Consider the following 20,429-nt stretch of genomic DNA (forward strand, 5'->3'; position numbering starts at 1 on the left):
ATTGGGCGATAGCTACGCTATTGTAAATACTGTATCTTATGCATTCTAAATTACCTCCCATTTGAAAAAGGAAAATGCAATAAATATTTACTCTGAGCTGCGATTCGATCGGTTGGTCGTAGATGTGAGGCCGGGTTGTCCTTTGAAGAATGTCTGATGGTAGAATGGATACTTGGTAGTACCGTCGTCTTGTGGTAGAACAGTTACTCTGTCTGTCTCCTCCTAGCCCACGTCAACAGCTGCTGCGCTAACGCGACGGCTAGGAGGTATCACTTCTTTAGTGAATAAGAATTCAAAGTTCATACCAAGTTGCCATACTTTTAAGCTCATGCTATACTCTGGCTGGTATAGTCGAAATTCATCCTTTCCGCGTGTAGGTCGTCACCACATCGAAATTTGATGTCTATTGCGTTAGGTTCTTGCTGATGTTGGATTAGTTCTGTAGGTGGTCTTTGTCCTTTCAACGTGGGGACTGCCAGTCCGCACGTCCTTGGAACAGGAAGTTACATTTTCGTCAAGGGGCTTATATAGGATTACAAGCAAATATTAAAACTGTAAGCACCAGTGACTAGATCAATAAAAAAAAGTGGTCAGATGAAGCAGATGCTAAGCTACAGGACTGTTTTGCTAGTACAGACTGGAATATGTTCCAGGGTTCCTCCGATGGCATTTAGGAGTACACCACATCAGTCATTGGCTTCATCAATAAGTGCATCGATGATGTCATCCCCACAGTGACTGTACGTACATACCCCAACCAGAAGCTATGGACTACAGGCAAAATCTGCAGTGAGCTAAAGGCTAGAGCTGACAGCTGTTCTGGAAGACTGTGTGATCACGCTCTCCGCAGACGATGTGAGTAAGACCTTTAAACAGGTCAACATTCACAAGGCCGCAGGGCCAGACAGATTACCAGGACATGTACTGCGTGCATGCGCTGACCAACTGGCAAGTGTCTTCACTGACATTTTCAACCTCTCCCTGTCCGAGTCTGTAATACCAACATGTTTTAAGCAGACCACCATAGTGCCTGTGCACTAAAGAAACCTGCCTAAACTGCCGAAAATATCATACCCCTTTCCTGCAGTCAAATTACCAAATTGCCTCCATGGGGGGAATGTTATTAATATTTTTCATAATTTCATAATTAATCAACATTATTTTTTTTAACTGCCGAAAAAAACATGTTTCTATGTCAAATAGTTTTGTTATATTTCAGTCTTCTGTGATGTATGTAAAGTGTAATATTGGGATGGTTAAAGTGGGTGTTCCTCTCCCTGTTTTGGGGGTTTTATGTAGAACAACTGAGAAACTCAGTTCTATTCCAAAAATAATTCAAATTAAATTATGCTGACACCATCTAAAATATAATTTCCACCTCCAGAAATGAGCTAAATAACATATTGGTCAAATTAGTTAAAGTGATCTACAGCTGAAGTCGGAAGTTTACATACACTTAGGTTGGAGTCATTAAAACTCATTTTTCAACCACTCCACAAATTTCTTGTTAACAAACTAGAGTTTTGGCAAGTTGGTTAGGACATCTACTTTATGCATGACACAAGTCATTTTTCCAACAATTGTTTACAGACAGATTATTTCACTTATAACTCACTGTATCACAATTCCAGTGGGTCTGAAGTTTACATACACGAAGTTGACTGTGCCTTTAACAGCTTGGAAAATTCCAGAAAACGATGTCATGGCTTTAGAAGTTTCTGATAGGCTAATTGACATCATTTGAGTCAATTGGAGGTGTACCTGTGGATGTATTTCAAGGCCTAACTTCAAACTCACTGCCTCTTTGCTTGACATCATGGGAAAATCAAAAGAAATCAGCCAAGACCTCAGAAAAAGAATGTAGGACTCCACATGTCTGGTTCATCCTTGGGAACAATTTACAAACACCTGAAGGTACCACATTCATCTGTACAAACAATAGTGCACAAGTATAAACACCATGGGACCACGCAGCCGTCATACCGCTCAGGAAGGAGAAGCATTCTGTCTCCTAGAGATTAACGTACTTTGGTGAGAAAAGTGCAAATCAATCCCAGAACAACAGCAAAGGACCTTGTGGAGATGCTGGAGGAAACAGGAGTATCTATATCCACAGTAAAATGAGTCCTATATCAACATAACCTGAAAGGCCGCTCAGCAAGGAGGAAACCACTGCTCCAAAACCGCCTTAAAAAAGCCAGACTACTGTTTGCAACTGCACATGGGGACAAGGATTGTACTTTTTGGAGAAATGTCCTCTGGTCTGATGAAACAAAAATAGAACTGTTTGGCCATAATGACCATCGTTATGTTTGGAGGAAAAAGGGGGAGGCTTGCAAGCCGAAGAACACCACCCCAACCGTGAAGCACCGGGGTGGCAGCATCATGTTGTGAGGGTGCTTTGGTGCAGGAGGGTCTGGTGCACTTCACAAAATAGATGGCATCAAGAAGATGGAAAATTATGTGGATATATTGAAGCAACATCTCAAGACATCAGTCAGGAAGTTAAAGCTTGGTCGCAAATGGGTCTTCCAAATGGACAATGACCCCAAGCATACTTCCAAAGTTGTGGCAAAATGGCTTAAGGACAACACAGTCAAGGTATTGGAGTGGCTATGACAAAGCCCTGACCTCAATTATATAGAAAAATTGTGGGCAGAACTGAAAAAGTGTGTGTGAGCAAGGAGGCCTACAAACCTGACTCAGTTACACAAGCTCTGTCAGGAGGTGGGAAGCTTGTGGAAGGCTTGTGGAAGGCTACCCGCAATGTTTGACCCAAGTTAAACAATTTAAAGGCAATGCTACCAAATACTAACTGAGTGTATGCAAACTTCTGACCCAATGGGAATGTGATGAAAGAAATACAAACTGAAATAAATAATTCTCTCCTATTATTCTGACATTTCACAGTCTTAAAATAAAGTGATGATCCTAACTGACCTAAGACAGGGAATTTTTACTAGGCTTAAATGGCAGGAATGTAAAAAAAAACTGAGTTTATATGTATTTAAACACTTTTTAAACACTGAGGATCATGTTGTGTTGTGTTTTTTTGCTATTTCCATTCTGTGCTCAGCGAGGCAGACACAGCAGCCATGCACGCACTGAGAGTGTGTGGAGCTGGGAACTCTCCCTTCTGTGTGGGGCAAAAACGTTCTAATTTGTCCAAGCGCAGAGCGTGGCCAAGTTCTCTGCACGTGAGAATACAACACGTTGCCAAGGTTTTCCCTGGAAAGCCGAGCTCACGTGAAAGGCCTAACCTGAGAAATATACTGAACAACAAAGTAAATGCAACGTGCAACAATTTCAAATATTATACTGAGTTACAGTTCATGTAAGGAAATCAGTCAACTGAAATAAATACAAGAGTCCCTGATCTATGGATTTCACATGACTGGGCAAGAGTGCAGCCATGGGAGGGCCTGGGAGGGCATAGGCCCACCCACTTGGCAGCCAGACTCACGCACTGGGGAGCCAGGCCCAGCCAATCAGAATGAGTTTTTCCTCACAAAAGGTCTTTATTACAGACAGAAATACTCCTCAGCTACCCCCACCACCCCTCAGACGATCATGCAGTTGAAGATGCCGACGTGGAGGTCTTGGGCTGCCGTGGTTATATGTGGTCTGCGGTTGTGAGGCCATTTGGACGTACTGCCAAATTCTCTAAAATGACGTTGGAGGCAGCTTATGGTAGAGAAATGAACATTAAATTCTCTGGCAACAGCTCTGGAGGACATTCCTGCAAGTCAGCATGCCAATTGCGCGCTCCCTAAAAAACCTGAGACATCTGGGGCATTGTGTTGCTTGACAAAACGGCACATTTTAAAGTGGACTTTTATTGTCCCCAGCACAAGGTGCACCTGTGTAATGATCATGCTGTTAAATCAGCTTCTTCATATGCCACACTTGTCAGGTGGATGGATTATGTTTGCAATGGAGAAATGCTCACTAACATGAATGTAAACTAATTTGTTCACAATATTTTAGAGAAATAAGCTTTTTGTGCTTATGGAAAATGTCTGGGATGTTTTTCCTTTAGCTCATGAAACATGGGACCAACACGTTACATGTTGCGTTTACCTTTTTTTACCCGTTTAGAAGAACAACAATGCGGTGGATACACAGCCTGCACAAATGCAAGCTTGTAGGCCTATTTGTTTTTGATAATTCTGTTAATTATCAGTTAATCATTGCATTAATTCAGGCTTTCGTTCATTAGACCATACGCATTACGTATAAACTGTAAAACAGTGCGGCTGGTAGAAGTTTGAGTAGCTTACTAAACAAATGTGGCCTATATTTTTTTTGCCTATATTCAATTCAAGTAACTTGAATGCGCCTTGAGCAATATTTCTCTTGCATAGAACACACAACAACAAGCCAACTAGGTAAATATATAAACTATCCTACTATGTCTAGTTTTTCTGACATTACTCATGTTTAAGCCCATAACCATATGTGTGAGGTCTATACTTTTGTTTCAAAGTAGATTGGTTTAAGACTACCAAGAAACACCCTGATTTAGCCCACATCAGTAAAAGGCTAGTACCTTACTGTGATTGTTTTCAATTCAAATGGTCAAAAAGAAACAAAAATAGCTTCTAGTGGGGAGGGGAAAACTGAAAACTAGCTGCTATTGGCAGAGAGTTTTCAAATTATTTTTATTATTGCTCTATTAACTCATTTACCACCTGGTGATGTCACCAGGCAGGCAAAAACAATTCCCACCACAACAGGCTGAAATTTCAGCCGGTCTTTTCAAACAGCTCTAACACTAAATTACTTTAGGAATTTCAAAGAATTATTCTAACCTCATAGTGGAAATATATACTCAGTGTCCAGTCTATTAGGTACACCCATCTAGTTCCGGGTCGGACCACACTGTGCCTCCAGAACCGCCTGAATTCTTCGGAGCAAGGAAATTGGTATCAAGGGACCTAATGTGTGCCAGGAAAACATTCCCAACACCATTACACCACTGCCACCAGCCTGTACTAATTACACCAGACAGGAGGGGGCCATGGACTTATGCTGCTTATGCCAAATCCTGAATCTGCCATCAGGATAATGGAACAGGAACCGGAATTCGTCAGACCAGGCAATTTATGCCAAATCCTGACTCTGCCATCAGGATAATGGAACAGGAACCGGATTTCGTCAGACCAGGCAATGTTTTTCCACTCCTCAATTGTCCAGTGTTTGTGATCACACTGGAGCCACATCTTGTTTTTAGTTGATAGGAGTGGAATCCGGTGTGGTCGTCTGCTGCAATAACCCATGTGTGATAAGGACAGACAAGCTGTGCGTTCCGAGATGCCGTTCTGCACACCACTGTTGTACTGTGCCATTATTTGCCTGTTTGTGGCACGCCTGTTAGCTTACACGATTCTTGCCATTCTCCTCGGCTTCTCATCAACGAGCTGTTTTCACACACAGGACTGCCGCTGACTGGATGTTTTTGGCTTGTCGCACCATTCTCGGTACACCCTAAATACTGTCATATCTGAAAAGCCGACCGTTTCTAAAGTACTGAAACCGGCGCGCCTGGCACAGACGATCATACCATACTCAAAGTCGCTTAGGTCACTCGTTTTGCCTGTTCTAATATTCAATCGAACAGCAACTGAATGCCTCAATGCCTGTCTGCAAGCCACGGCCACGTGACTCACTGTCTGTGAGGTAGTGTACCTAATAAACTGGCCACTGATTGTATCTAAAACACAGAAACATCATGGTTTTGACTGCACTGGGCCTTTAAACCTTTTGGTTTTCAGGAGATCCAGGGCAAGAAGTAGAGGCCACGTTTTGTAGATTAAAGGTTTGTAAAATAGTGGTATAGTCTGCGGCCATTTAGTAAAATGACTGCCCCACGACTCCCAGGGGGGCAAATCTGTGGTGGCTCCATATCTAATTGTTTTCTTGCTACATAAATCTAGCTTTGTGACAAATTTGGTGTGTTTGTCTCAACAAAAAAAAAATCAGAACTGTTAATTAGTGCTACCGTTAGCAGCCATTTCAAATGATAGCTGCTACGGCCCCAAGGGGCCAAATCTGTGGTGGCTCCATATCAAATTTTTCTTGCTATATAAATCTAGCTTTGTGACAAATTTGGTGTGTTTGTCTCAACAACAAAAAAATCCATCTGAACTGTTAATTAGTGCTACCGTTAGCAGCCATTTCAAATGATAGCCGCTACGGCCCCCAGGGGCCAAATCTGTGGTGGCTCCATATTTAAATATATTTTCAGGGTCCATAAATCAAGCTCTATGACAAATTTGGTCCCTTGACCTCAAAGCAGTCCTTCTGATTTGTAAAATATAATTACAGTCAGGGGCCATTTTTCCCCAAAATGGGGGATAGGTCAAATCTGGGGTGGCTCCATATCTAAATATTTTCAGGGCACATAAATCTACATCATTGCTAAATGTGGTGCTTTTATCAAAACATTAATTTATCAGATACACCACCCCACTATTGGGATAAAGGCACATCCATAGAGATAGTTAGAGGATGCAACATCTTATCTGTCCCACCATGGCGTCTATGAGAGCATGGTTAGTGTCATTTTGGCCATCTCCATTTTGAAGTGGTCAATTTTCTTATTTTACTGAGTTGGCAAGCAAACTGAAAAGGTGCATACTGCCACCTGGACTGTGTTTTTTGAACAGGTAGAAAGCCAAGGTTGGCGATTTATGCCACCTGTAATTATGGAATGTTTGCTTACAAGTATAATTAATTGTCTGGTCCATCCTTGTGATCTGGGTGGAATTATGTGATACTTCCTTAACCTATAGGAAGTCCACCCAGTTGACTACTACAAAATGGTGAAAGTCCTCAATGCTGCTGCCCATGCTAAAACGTAAAACGAGCTTTCTGGCACTGGAGTCCTCCATATATCTCTATTTCATTGTAGTGGTTGACCTATTATACCCAGTAGGGGGTGACAAAGTGCATGAAAATTAAGAAAACATATATTTAAGCGTCATCGGGAAATGTAGCCTACTATATTGTGACTCAAACACAAGCTGGTTTTCAGCAACAAACATACTAACCTGAAGCCACAGCTCTGAGATCAGTGACTGAACTGTATTTTACAATGGAAGAATACGGCAAAGAAACCCAGTCGAGAGAGAGTAAAAGACGGGAACGTCAAGCAGGTAATCCGGTTTATTTACTAAATCCGGCGGATATGTTTATATTTATAGACAAAATGGCCACATTTGCGTCTCTTTAGACAACACATGACCAAAGAAAGTAGTGGGACAGGGACACGCCCTACAAAACACGGCTGTGTCATGCAAGTCCAGCAACCCACGCATTTATGCCACAATGTAGCAGACTTGCTGATATAACGGTTACAGTTTGAGATTACAATTACATTGTTGCATTGAACATATTTTGCCTACAGTGTTGTGCAGAAGCTACGAGCTTCCAGTAGCTGTGCGTGGATAAAATCACCAGGGAAAAGTCAGAAAAAATAGCCATATTACAACCCGTGTTGTGATAATTTAGTTGTTTGCTCTAGAACCTGTTATTTCATATGCATTGCGACCGTGATTATATAGGCCTAAAGGCCGAGACAATAAGAAAACACAGTAGCAGAATAAATTCAACCACCCCTTTGTTGTATCACAAAACCGGAGTGCAACCTCTATCCGGTGAAGTCCACAAAGCAATTTGCATGTAAACAAACAGTTAATTGACCAAGCAAGTTAATGTTTCCCGACATTTTCGGACCACTAAACAACTAGCCAATTGATTTAGAATCACGAGAGTTATGCAAGTCACAAAGAAAACAGGAGCTGCCTCCACTATTCCAGCACCATCATATCACATGTGCTTAGTCTAATACATTGACAACTAAAAGATACCAAAAACAACTTAGTCCAATCAACGTAAGCTACATACAGTGGCGATTTTAGCATGTAAATCTTGGTAGGGCAAATTATTTACTTGCACTATAAATGGTGACAAACGGTGAACACAAACTGTTAGGGCCTACATAAAGTTGTCCCAACAGCAGTCCCAACACTTTACCACTGCCTCACCTGGCTAACAGCGGAGCCTTGTCTGGCAGCGATACAGTTCATTGAGCCTCAATTACTGACTTTTTAAAAAACATAGCTGACTTGCTTGAACAAATGCGCTTTCTACTGACAATAAGCAGCATAAGGGGGAAGACAATACATAAGAGGCAATACGTAAAATGATCAAGACATTAATGAGCGAGCTAGGACGGTTTTAGTCGTGTAGTAAGCTGTTAGTAGCCCATGTGCCTCATCCTAATAATTTGGTATATTTTCCCCTCATAATTTCACCCACTGCTCTGACATGGTGGTGCACAGGCCTATAACCGGTTTTAGAGAAATGTAGGCCCCAGGAGTAGGGTTGATTTGAACAATGTAAACTTACAACGGCAGTCAAGCACCCAATCTAACTGTCCAACTTGCTAGCTACTTACAGACACAAATGAGAGACACCACACTCTGACCATTTTACTCGCTCTAGCAGAGCTGGTTAGGCAGTTTTCATGTTATCCAGAGCGTTGCTGCTGGCAACAATTTAATTACGTTTTTTTGCCGACGTTTACTGAAGCCGGCCATATTCAACGGGTGTTGAGCGTTCGTAAATGTATAAGTTATTCTGTGCTCTGGTAGAGTGCTCTGAAATCGGAGTAGATAGCCAGAGCAAATTTTTACGAAGGCACCCGAATGTCCATTGAGAACGAACAACAACTATACCACTTAGTTAAGAATGACAGGAATAATCAGGTCAATAAACGTTGGGTAGTTAGGTTATAGTTAATATACTGGCAAGTTTGATGTATTAGTAGCCAATTAACGTTAGGTAGCTAGCTAACATACTGCTGTAATGACATGCTATGTGGTTCATAAGGATAGCGTAGCAAAAAAATTGTCAGCCAACATAACGTGTAAGGTAACTTATTTGAAAAGTCATTACTTTATTATATTGATCAACATTTTAATATTTGTCATAATTAGTTTAAGCAATGAATTTCAATCCGCTCTCGTTGGACTTCGGCTGCATATTTTCTGCCATTTTCTTCAAACCCGAAAACGATGTGAATCCACCCCCATTTTCCAAAGAATTGCATTATGGGCCCTAAAAGCACTGAAGGTGTCCGCTGTTTGTATACTTCGTATTTTGGCAAATGTAGTTTATTTTTTTATTTTTTGCTCGGCCCCACCTGCTGTGAATGACGGGTCGCCACTGGTTAAATATGATGTGGCTGTCCATGGTTCTGATCTATTTGTGTGTTTCTGGAAGTAGAAAAACATGTTGACTCGCCCTACTTGTAGAGAAATGCCAATGCCACCCTTCTCTCTTTCATGTTGACAAAATGGTCTGTCACTCTGTCATGAAGTACACACTTTTATTTGTTGTTGTCCTACGCTACCTGGTTAAAATTCTTGCTCACTAGCCTAACTTCCTTGCATGGGCAACGTTAGCTAGTTAACATTAGCCTTCTACATCTAGCTACATATTGAACTTCCATCCCCTCAGGCCAGGGGAACAGTGTATGAACGAATGGTTGGATCAGTTGCCATTATAATCATTGACCAGTACGGAGAACTAGTTAAAACCAGAAGTACAAATCCCTATCTCCATCCATGGCTAGTTTATGAAAGGGCAATTTTAGCTAGCTAGCCTCCAGGAGGACAAAAACACAGCGAGATGTAACAATTCAAGTTGTTTCTGTCATTTACGTATGCTCTCAATGCGATTTGATAGGAGTGACGCCAAATTCAAACTGGCTTCCCTTGACACTTTTTGTTAGTGCGCCAGGACCATTCACAGTTGAGCTCACTCATTTTAGCTCGAAAGCCATATTATATATATATTTTTAATCAAGGAAGGCCAAATGCTCGCTGGCTTTCCTTGCATTCAATGTTACGGGCGGCAAAGACGTCATACTCTTTAGGACTAGACATTAGCAGACAGAGACAGAGGGGCGCTGTTTCACTCACTTGGTAGCTTTCTCCAGTGATAATACTGTACATTCAGCCTCGTGCAAATTGAAGAAAAAGTATGAAACACAGAGATACGAAAGATACATTCTTTTCTGTATTCTTTTTTTCTTGGTCATTTTTTTGGGGGGGAAGCCTGGCATCCATGAATACACGCCACTGCCAGCCTCAGACCGTAATTAGGATCTTAACGGGCTCTATCTAATGCCACGTTAAACAACTGTGAACTCGTAACTCTCCGACTTCAGTGCGTTCAAAACAACTGGTAAATCTGAGAAAAACTATCTCTGACTGGGAAAAAACGATTTGAACAGTCATCCAACTCGGAATTCCAACTCGGGAACTCGGGCCTCTTTCTAGAGCTCCTACGTTCCGACCTGAAGATCACTGACGTCATGATTTCACCTCATATTTTTCCAAGGACTCAGTTGTTTTGAACGGGGCATTATTGCAAATTCTGAATTAGTAAACATTTCTAAAAACATCATTCCACTTTGACATTATGGGGTATTGTGTGTAGGCCAGTGACAAAATAAATCTACATTTAATAAAACAATTATTCAGGCTGTAACACAGCAACATTTAGAAAAAGTCAAGGGGTGTGAATGATTTCTAAAGGCAATGCGGATCGTTACATTTGCAGACTAATGTCAGTTACATGCTGACCAAACTGGACGCGCGCATGCGCATGTTGATTTTGTACCCCCACACCAGACACGATCAGGGCACGCAGGTTGAAATATCAAAACAAACTCTGAACCAATTATATTAATTTGGGGTTAGGTCGAAAAGCATAAAACATTTCTGGCAATTTAGCTAGCTAGCTTGCTGTTGCTAGCTAATTTGTCCTTGGATATAAACATTGGGTTGTTATTTGACCTGAAATGCACAAGGTTCCTTTACTGCAACAATTATTAATCCACAGATAAAACGGTAAACCGAATTCCTTTCTCGTCATCTCTCCTCCTTCCTCAGCCTTCTTTTTTACTTCTTTGGACTTTATATGGTGGTTGGCAACCAACTTTACGGTGCATTACTACAACCGACTGGAGTGTGGATGTCAGTTCATCTTTCAATCACCCATGTGCTCCTAAACACCAATGAGGAGATGGCACGTGGGTATATGCTCTTAAAAACCAATGAGGAGATGGGATAGGCCAGACTTGCAGTGCGTTGAGGGTCACAAATAGAACCTATTTCTATTTTAGCGCCTGGCCACGCAGACGTTCGCTGAGGCGCAGTGATTGAATAACATGTACCGCACGCGATGCGAGCATGTTAGGCTACTATTCCTAATGTGAGTAGATTGCATAGTCATCATTTTGGCTAATAATATATCTCAATCACTGTTAGCAAAATAGACAGTTCTGAACAATGCATGCCTGAGCACGTTTCTTCTCATTTCGTTGCATAGGAATAATGTAGCCTTTTTTATAAACACATTTCATGCAATTCTACTAAACTTTATATGACTGGAGACATAAGCATAAGCCTATTTTAGTAGCCTACTCTCCTACTCACAAATTAGTAGCCTACTCTACTGACACTGACCAACAGATCAACCATCTAATCTAGGTCTACGAAAAGGGGAGAAGCAAATTGTACAGTATGACATCCATCTAGCCTGGAGGAGGAAATGATTGTCCCCAAAAACACGTTCCAGTGGTAGTGATCCAATGATTAAGAAAGTGAATATGGGCACACTCACTGGAGATATGGCCAATGCTCTCCACTGGTGCCAATAAGATAGATAGGCTACTGTTCACTCAATTGGGAGTTGAGGCAGTTTAGTCTATTTCTTCTCTTTTCAGAAAAAGCCATTTGCTTTCTAAACTGTTTTTCCTACGATTGTATTTTTAAATATTTAACTGCTTTTCACTGACCGCTGCAACTCAACAAACAATGTGGCTGACCGGCAAAGTAAACTGGTACTGTCTGGTACTCTCTTGAGAGAATGGCGGGCAGGCTGGCAGCTTCTCTCAGAGAGATGCTCCACATGGTCCTAAAGCCAGCCAATCAATTGATGCTAAATTGCCATTGCATTTTAATTGGGTTTGGAATGATTTTAGTCTACTTTTTTGTAGCCTACTTTTGCATTTTTGGTCTTGAGCTTAGGTAGGGCGACATCCCTGCTAGGTAGTAGTATAGTAAGGTTATTTGCCAGATAAAATCCATAACTTAGTTTAGTGTCAGTTAGTATTAGTAACTATTAGCCCTAGAATGCACCAGAATAGTTTTGCTAACTGGGCTATTATATGAGTGTATCCCCCTCATTAAAGGCTTGCAATGTTACTGTTGTGAATGCTTTGTATGACATTTCTCTGTAGGCTCAAGAAGTTTGCTTACTGATTGTGATTCCTTGAAGGGATAGATGCTTGTTAGATATGTAGCCTGTAGGTTTAATTCAATTAGTAAAACTTTAGGGGTTTGCATTTGCCAAATTTTATTTGGGTGGTTCAGGTTGTTAATCTAGGGAAAGGTTAGTGTTACCTGGATGGGATGCTTCCGCTGGTTGCTGACATGAGACACATGCACACTGTTTCTGGGTATTACCGGTAGTTATAAAACAAATTTCAGCCTAATTGTTTGTAGCCTATGTATCTGATTCACAATTTAGGTTATTAAGGTTGCGTTTACACAGGCAGCCCAATTCTGATATTTTTTACATAATTGGTCTTTTGACCAATCACATCATGTCTTACCATATCAGATCTTTTTCAGAGCTGATCTGGTTGGACAAAGACCAATTAGTGGGAAAAATATCAGAATTGCCTGTCACAAAAAGAAGATTGGGTTAAATGTGGAAGACACATTTCAGTTGAAGGCATTCAGTTGTACAACTGACTAGGTATCCCCCTTTCCCTTTCACTTGGCAATTCACAGAAGAATCCAAATGAAAAATAAAGAGTAAAGAAGTTACCAGAAATGCATGATGTTGAAGGGGCTGCTCTTGTAATGGCTGGGATGTGAAAGGGTTTATTTTCTGTCTTCGGTTGTATTTTACTTTGTTTGTATGTTTTTGTATTGTCTTTCAGCCTTGGAGAGCTCAGATACTGACAATGGCCTATGTGGTTGGATCATAGTCGGCTTATCCATCCTTCTGATGCTTGCAACTCTGCCTCTCTCCATATGGATGTGTATTAAGGTACAGTTATTACCTATACATCCACACAAGATAGATGATGCGTGAACTGAGAACTGGTTAGTGGTGTCATTCTATTTATTCTATGAGTTGATCACTTACCAGTATGCCTTTATTCCCAGTGAAATTGGCTTTCTCTCCTCTTAATGCTACACCAGCTGCCAGAGTTGTATTGTTAGATATATATACTCACTTTAAAGTTTAAAAAAGGGGGTGGGGGGGGGGGATTGTTGATACCCAATCAGTGGTATTTCAATATTGACTGATCAGTGAAGGTAGAGTGAGAAATGTCAAATGAGGGCCAGGGGACAACTAATTAAGCCACTGTTTCTTTCTCTCCCAGATTGTGAAGGAGTATGAGAGGGCCATCATCTTTCGCCTGGGGCGGATCGTACGAGGAGGAGCCAAAGGGCCAGGTAATAGATACACTTCCCATCACCACCATCACATGCACTGCCCCTGGAGAAAGTTTCACTGTACATATTTGCTATGATTCTCTCAAGGTCCCATACTTACTTTACCAAAACCCTTGATTAAACATATTATGATCACAGACCGTATGAGATGGATTTAAATTGCAATAAAAAGTATGTGGGCCTGTCTTAAAACCACCTTAACTGTGAAAATATGTTAGGAGAGAGTCAAGCCTCTTTTCAGTGTTAATGTGGTTAGGGGTACATCTGCTTTGACCTATTTGTTTTACATTGTAGTGGGCTGCTGCACTACTACTTCCATTGGACCATTGTGCAGGGGTGCACTGCAACGGGTCAGTTCTGCACATCCTGTGTCCTAGTTTAACCTCTCCTGTCCTGTAGTAACTTATGTGTTAACATAATTCCCGAATGTACACAGAATTCCAGGGTTCACACATGCTTTCAGCAAGCACACTTTCTTTCCTTAAGCATAGTTTGTGTGGTAAGATGTTTGCCTTGGTTAAACTGTAAAAGATGTCAGGTGTATCTGGTATGATAAACTGAATATGCAAATATGTTCCCTGCAAATCTTCATAGAATACTTTAGCAGAACTTTTAAAGAGGTCATTATTCAACAAATACGGTCACTACAGAATCTGGCAATAATTGCAATCAATTAACTAATGCTCTTAAGAGGCTTAAACTAAAGATCGTGTCTGAATTAAAGTGATCTGAGAGCTTTACTGCTATCCTGTCTACAGATTGACATCTTGATGAGCAGCAGTGGGCCTAGTCATGGTGCTGGATTGGTAGTGAAGAATAAACACCCACATCCCTCTTCAGTCCTCTGCTCTCTCTCATCTTTCTTTTGTATTTTTTGTTTGTGTGTTGTCCTTCGCCCTGATGATATTACCCTTTGATTGATGCTAACCCTATCCCTATTTGACATGCGTTGCCATGATGTTGTAATGGGTATTTGCAATGGGTTCTCTTTCCTAATTTCTGTAACTGATGTGCTGAGCAGAGGGCATGCCTCTCCTCTCTCTTTGTAGTTGGAGTGGAAGAGTGATGCTGAGGGTTTTGTTGACAGTTTTCCCTCAGTATATAGTGTCGTTCTTAAGATGGCTGATTAATTAGCTGTATTTACACTAGTGTTAGATTTTGTGGTGGTCCGGGAGTATGTTGGAAAATTGCTGCAGGGACTTGCTTCCATTCAGCCACAAGAGCATTAGTGAGATTGGGCACTGATGTTGGGCGATTAGGCCTGGCTTGCAGTCGGCGTTCCAATTCATTCCAAAGGTGTTCAAAGGGGGTTGAGGTCAGGGCTCTGTGCAGGCCAGTCAAGTTCTTCCACACCGATCTCGACAAATCATTTCTGTACGGACCTCGCTTTGTGCATGGGGCCACAAAGGAAATTTCAATGGAACATTGTCATGCTGAAACAGGAAAGGGCCTTCCCCAAACTGTTGACACAGAGTTGGAAGCACAGAATCATCTAGAATGTCCTTGTATGCTGTAGCGTTAAGATTTCTCTTCACTGGAACTAAGGGGCCTAGCTCGAACCATGAAAAACAGTCCCAGAACATTATTCCTCCTCCACCAAACTTTACAATTGGCATGTTGTTCTTAGGCTTGTGTACGGCTGCTCGGCCATAGAAATCCATTTCATGGAGCAGTTTGGAACTCGGTAGTGAGTGTAGCAACAGAGGACAGATGCTTTTTACGCGGTTCGGCACTCAGTGGTCCCGTTCTGTGAGCTTGTGTGGCCTACCACTTCGCGGCTGAGACGTTGTTGCTCCAAGACGTTTCCACATCGCAATAACAGCACTTACAGTTGACTGGGGCAGCTACTGCCAATGTTTGTCTATGGAGATTGCATGGCAGTGTGCTCAATTTTATACACCTGTCAGTAACGGGTGTGGCTGAAATAGCCAAATTCATTCATTTGAAGGGGTGTCCACATACTTGTGGCTATTTAGTGTACTTGAGTCAAGCGGCATTTCAATATAACCTTTTCTAATTTTGTATGACTTTCTATCAACTCTGTCCAGGACAAAGCATACATGAAAATGCCTACAAATATGCAGGCCTCATTTATTTTCAAAGACACAACTGGAATATCAGACTTCAAATAAGTAGTTGCACCGTCAAAACTGGGTCAAGTTTGTCGGCAAGAATGCTGACCGGATTTAAATGATTGCCTGAACAAATTATTAGAGGGCCTACACATTTCAGTAAAGACATTGAACACTGAAAACATTTGCGGGGACCAGAATGAGGTTCTCTCTCCTCACTAAATGTATTTATTTATTTGTTTTACCTTTATTTAACTAAGGCAAGTCAGTTAAGAACAAATTATTATTTTCAATGTCGGCCTAGGAACAGTGGGTTAACTGCCTTGTTCAGGGGCAGAACGACAGATTTTTACCTTGTCAGGTCGAGGATTCGATCTTGCAACGTTTAGGTTGTTTTAAATGGTTCCTTCTGTGAGGAATTGCCATCTTCAGAGAATGTTTTTAACTTATTTGTAGATAATTGTTGTCTATAACAAAAAAAAGTAATAGTAACAGTATGCAGAGCCAAATTAACCAAATATTCTTCACTTTTACTGACTGGGTAAGTAGAAAAGGGCTTAACTGCCAAAATCGCGCACTATCCCTTTAACAATGTGGAAGATATGCTATTACTACACAAACCTCCAACCTCCAGTGATTTCAGGTGACATGGCATTACTTGTGCAGGGGTGGTACTAATGTAACTGTAAAGTGGCCACAGTAGTGTATCTAATCTACCATAGCCATGCTATGGACCTCAAACTCTCAAGTCTGTTTTATGTTTGTGGGAAGCCTTCTGTTATGCTCTCCATGGATGAAACATGATCTCACGGGATTCCGGAACAGCCACATGATAGCAGCCTGGGGTAATAATAGACCCTCTCCATCTATCACGGAGGGACCTTCACGTTCCTCATCTGCCCTAAGAGCCCAGGCATAAACACCAACGCTTAGTTTAGTATTTGGTTTCCCCAAGTAAACTCTACTCATCTCCACGCTCTCTCCCTCGCCCTCCGCAGCAAGCCTTGTCCAACTGACGGATAAGATCTTTTAACAGGATCAACTGTTATAGGTCAGACTATAGGCTAGTCAGTAGTCATTACTTTTTATGCCAGATCTTTCCCTGATGCTTTATGCATTGGTCTTGCTCTGCATTAGCCTTAACCAAGTTGTTGCCATTTTTAGGGTGGGAATCTTCCATCATATCCCATGATGCTTTTCATAGCAAATTTAGAGCATACTCCTACATTGCAGTATTACCAGGGCCAGCTGGCACTGGGCTAAAGTCCCAGCTAGGAAAAATTATTATCGAAGGAAGGAGAAGGAAATGTATACACAAGTGAAGTTTTAAATGCCTCTGTTAAAACTCTTTCTTACACACCATCATGCCCAGCACTCTGTGTTTGTACTGTGCTATATTGTACCATGCTGAACCTGAGTGTGTGCAAACAAATAGCAAATGTATATAGTCATGACCAACAGCAGTCGTGTGACTAATGGAACTCAGGCTTGAATGTAGTCTTATGCCAGACATTTACTCAATTCTACTGTACTGTATGTTAAATGGTTTATGCTACCCTTACTGACAATGACATTTTCTCAGCTTTTGTGATATTGAGTAGCTTTAAACTTTGCTGTTAAATTTGTGTGTGTGTGTCACACCCCACAGGCCTGTTCTTCATCCTGCCCTGCACAGATAGCTTCATCAATGTGGACATGCGCACCATCACCTTCGACATCCCCCCACAAGAGGTGAGGCCCCCCCGTACTACCATGATTAGCCTATCATGTAATACATAGTTGTCAGTGTAACTGAATGTTCCCCCCTCATCAGGTTCTGACAAAGGACTCAGTGACGGTCAGTGTCGATGGTGTGGTATACTACCGTGTTCAGAATGCCACCCTGGCTGTGGCCAACATCACCAACGCTGACGCTGCCACCCGCCTCCTGGCACAAACCACCCTGAGAAACGTCCTGGGAACCAAGAACCTGGCTGAGATCCTATCTGACCGTAATGAGATCGCCCACAGCATGCAGGTACTGAACCACATCGACCACTAATGACTCTGTACTGACCATATACTGACATGCACAACTCCACATCATGCATGTACTAGAGGACTGTGTAGATTATAGTTATTCATTTAGTGTTGAACAGCAAGCCATAATTGCCATAATACAGGAGAAGATATTGCGAGAGTTCACTGAATGGCTCTGTTTTTAGAATGTACACTGTAATGGGTAAGGTTAGGATTGGAGAAAACTCATTCATTGATCTTCCGGTTATGGCCTTTCTCATTGTTTTTAACCTGGTCTCTCAAGACATTTCATCCTCCAGACTTACTGCTGCAGTAACATTTGGATCTCTATCAGTTTAATATAAAGATGTATTGTTTTCACAGATACTGGATAGGTGCAGTGAAATGTGTTGTTTTACAGGGACAGCCGTAGAAGTACGGAGCCGCTGGTTCAAATTAGAGTTAAGTGCCTTGCTCAAGGGCACATCGACAGATTTTTCACATTGTTGGCTCGGGTATCCGAACTAGCGACCTTTCGGTTACTGACCCAATGCTCTAACCCCTACAGTACCTGTATGTCAGATTCACATGTCATCTAGTCTTCAAAGAGATGCTAAGTAAGGGGTGTTCTGGGCCTATTATGACCTGAGTTTACCTATTGGATGTGGAGCTGAATGTTTTACCACCTGTGTTGTTCCCAGTCCACCCTGGATGATGCTACAGATGACTGGGGTATCAAGGTGGAGCGGGTGGAGATAAAGGACGTCAAACTGCCTCAGCAGCTCCAGAGGGCCATGGCAGCAGAGGCCGAGGCTAGCCGCGAGGCCAGGGCTAAGGTACAGCACTGACACATACAGACCAGGGTAACACACACGCTGGAACATACATGCATTTAGTCTATTTTTGAGGTTAATCCTTTTCCTCTGAGTGAAAATTCCAGTTGTCTTCTTAGTTGTGTTATTTCTTGGCTTGATTTACTCTCAAAATATATCATTCAGATGAAAATGTTTTTGTGTAGGGTCAAGATGTCATCTGCCTTGTTCCTTTGCAACCAGTGATCTTGCCGTAAAAACTCTTCCATTAAGCTAGAATAGATAGTGAGAGCAAAGCAGGCCACAAGCAGGGGAACCTCTAACCGAGTCTCCTCCCATCGGTCATTACACTGATTGGATACCATCTTCACATGTTGAATCTGCTGGTTAAAGATGAGGTCTCTGGGATTGATTTATTTTATTTATTTAATCATCCACTCTCTCTATGGTTTCTCTCTATATACTCACATTCACTTGTTCTGTGCATACTGTGGAATTCTCTCTCTCTCTCATCTCTCTTCATGAATTAATGGTCCCTCTTTTCCCTCCATCTCTCCCTTTCTCTCTGTATCTGTCCTCCTCCTCCCTGCCTGCTGTCCCCTGGGCCCTTGTGTGTAGGTGATCGCAGCGGAGGGGGAGGTGAACGCATCACGGGCTCTGAAGGAGGCCTCCCTGGTAATCGCTGAGTCTCCGTCTGGCCTACAGCTGCGCTACCTGCAGACGCTCAACACCATTGCTGCCGAGAAGAACTCCACCATCATCTTCCCTCTGCCAATGGACATGATGCAGGCCTTCATGAAGAGAGACTGAGGAGAGCCTGATGGGTGCTTTGTAATTGCTGTTACACACACATTCAAGAAACAAACGTTCACACATATATCATAGTGTGTTGCTTTGCGAATCTGCTGTAGAAATGTAGTGGCTGTGATTGAGTGAACCATTTCCCTTGTGCCAAATGTTCTTAGGTCAATGCCAGCTGGTGCAGAGGAGGATAGTTAGAGAGCTTGCCTAAGCTTATGCGTCAAAGAACTTAATGTCACCATTTTATGTGTGTGTTAACGCAATTAAAGTGAACAGAGAAACAGGGTTTGAACAAAACCAAAGGAAACTGAGTCACCAGCTCTACTGAGGTGTGGTGTTTCCTGCACTGCTATGAGGCTGAGACCAGGATGTACTAGGGACCCTGTTTGTCTGTCTCTATGGGCAGAAACCTCTTTACTATGGCCATGTTAAACCTCTCAAGCCTTAAGTCATTGCTATGGGTCAGTGTACTAATTTCATGTCGTTTCTATGCATATCTGGATGGAAATTGGAAATGGATTTTAATATTTTCAAATAGCAGTATTTTATAACCACACTCATGAGTGTGAAAGAAGCTACATGTAATTTGTATGGGATTTGGAAATTGGTCCTGCATTTTCTGATAGCATACTCATGTATTGCTATATTTCAAAAATATCATCTTTGGAGAGTCCTGATCAGTGTTTGTATTGGCACAGAGTTTAGTGATCGGTTCCATCCAGATCAAAGATGTCTTTGAATCAGAAAAGCACTGTGATCAGATGCTGTTACAGATCCTATACAGTATAAATTACTTTACTGTATAAAACCTGGTATGTGTTTTATGTTTACTCTGCTGTTTGTGTAAAGGACATTGTTCCCTTATTATGTATGTTACTAAACTGCTCTGTTGTAGCCTATTTTCATCATATTGAAATGATTTCTTATCAAGTTAGGGCTGGCCGATATATTTGAGTTTGTGTTTTAGCACGATGTGGAAAATGCCTGTATCGCAATAATCGAGGTTCTGTTTAAACGTAACGTTTTACAAATGCAGCATCTCACTGTCTTTTCTGTCAACCCAATGTCGAATCATCTCACTGTCTCTTCTGTCAACCCAATGTCGAATCATCTCACTGTCTCTTCTGTCAACCCAATGTCGAATCATCTCACTGTCTCTTCTGTCAACCCAATGTCGAATCATCTCACTGTCTCTTCTG

At 41.8% G+C, this 20,429-nt stretch overlaps 1 protein-coding gene across 1 annotated transcript; it reads left to right on the top strand.

The window, feature by feature from the left end:
• Positions 1–6,969: 6,969 nt before the first annotated feature.
• LOC110509861 (erythrocyte band 7 integral membrane protein) lies at positions 6,970–20,265 on the top strand. Its single transcript, XM_021591026.2, has 7 exons — positions 6,970–7,157; positions 13,025–13,134; positions 13,475–13,547; positions 17,268–17,350; positions 17,433–17,636; positions 18,319–18,453; positions 19,048–20,265. Exons 1-7 carry the CDS (start codon positions 7,097–7,099, stop codon positions 19,237–19,239), a joined length of 858 nt encoding a protein of 285 aa, XP_021446701.1. The 5' UTR covers positions 6,970–7,096; the 3' UTR covers positions 19,240–20,265.
• Positions 20,266–20,429: the final 164 nt, after the last annotated feature.

Source organism: Oncorhynchus mykiss, chromosome Y, assembly GCF_013265735.2.
Source record: "Oncorhynchus mykiss isolate Arlee chromosome Y, USDA_OmykA_1.1, whole genome shotgun sequence".
Classification (NCBI taxonomy): Eukaryota; Metazoa; Chordata; class Actinopteri; order Salmoniformes; family Salmonidae; genus Oncorhynchus; species Oncorhynchus mykiss.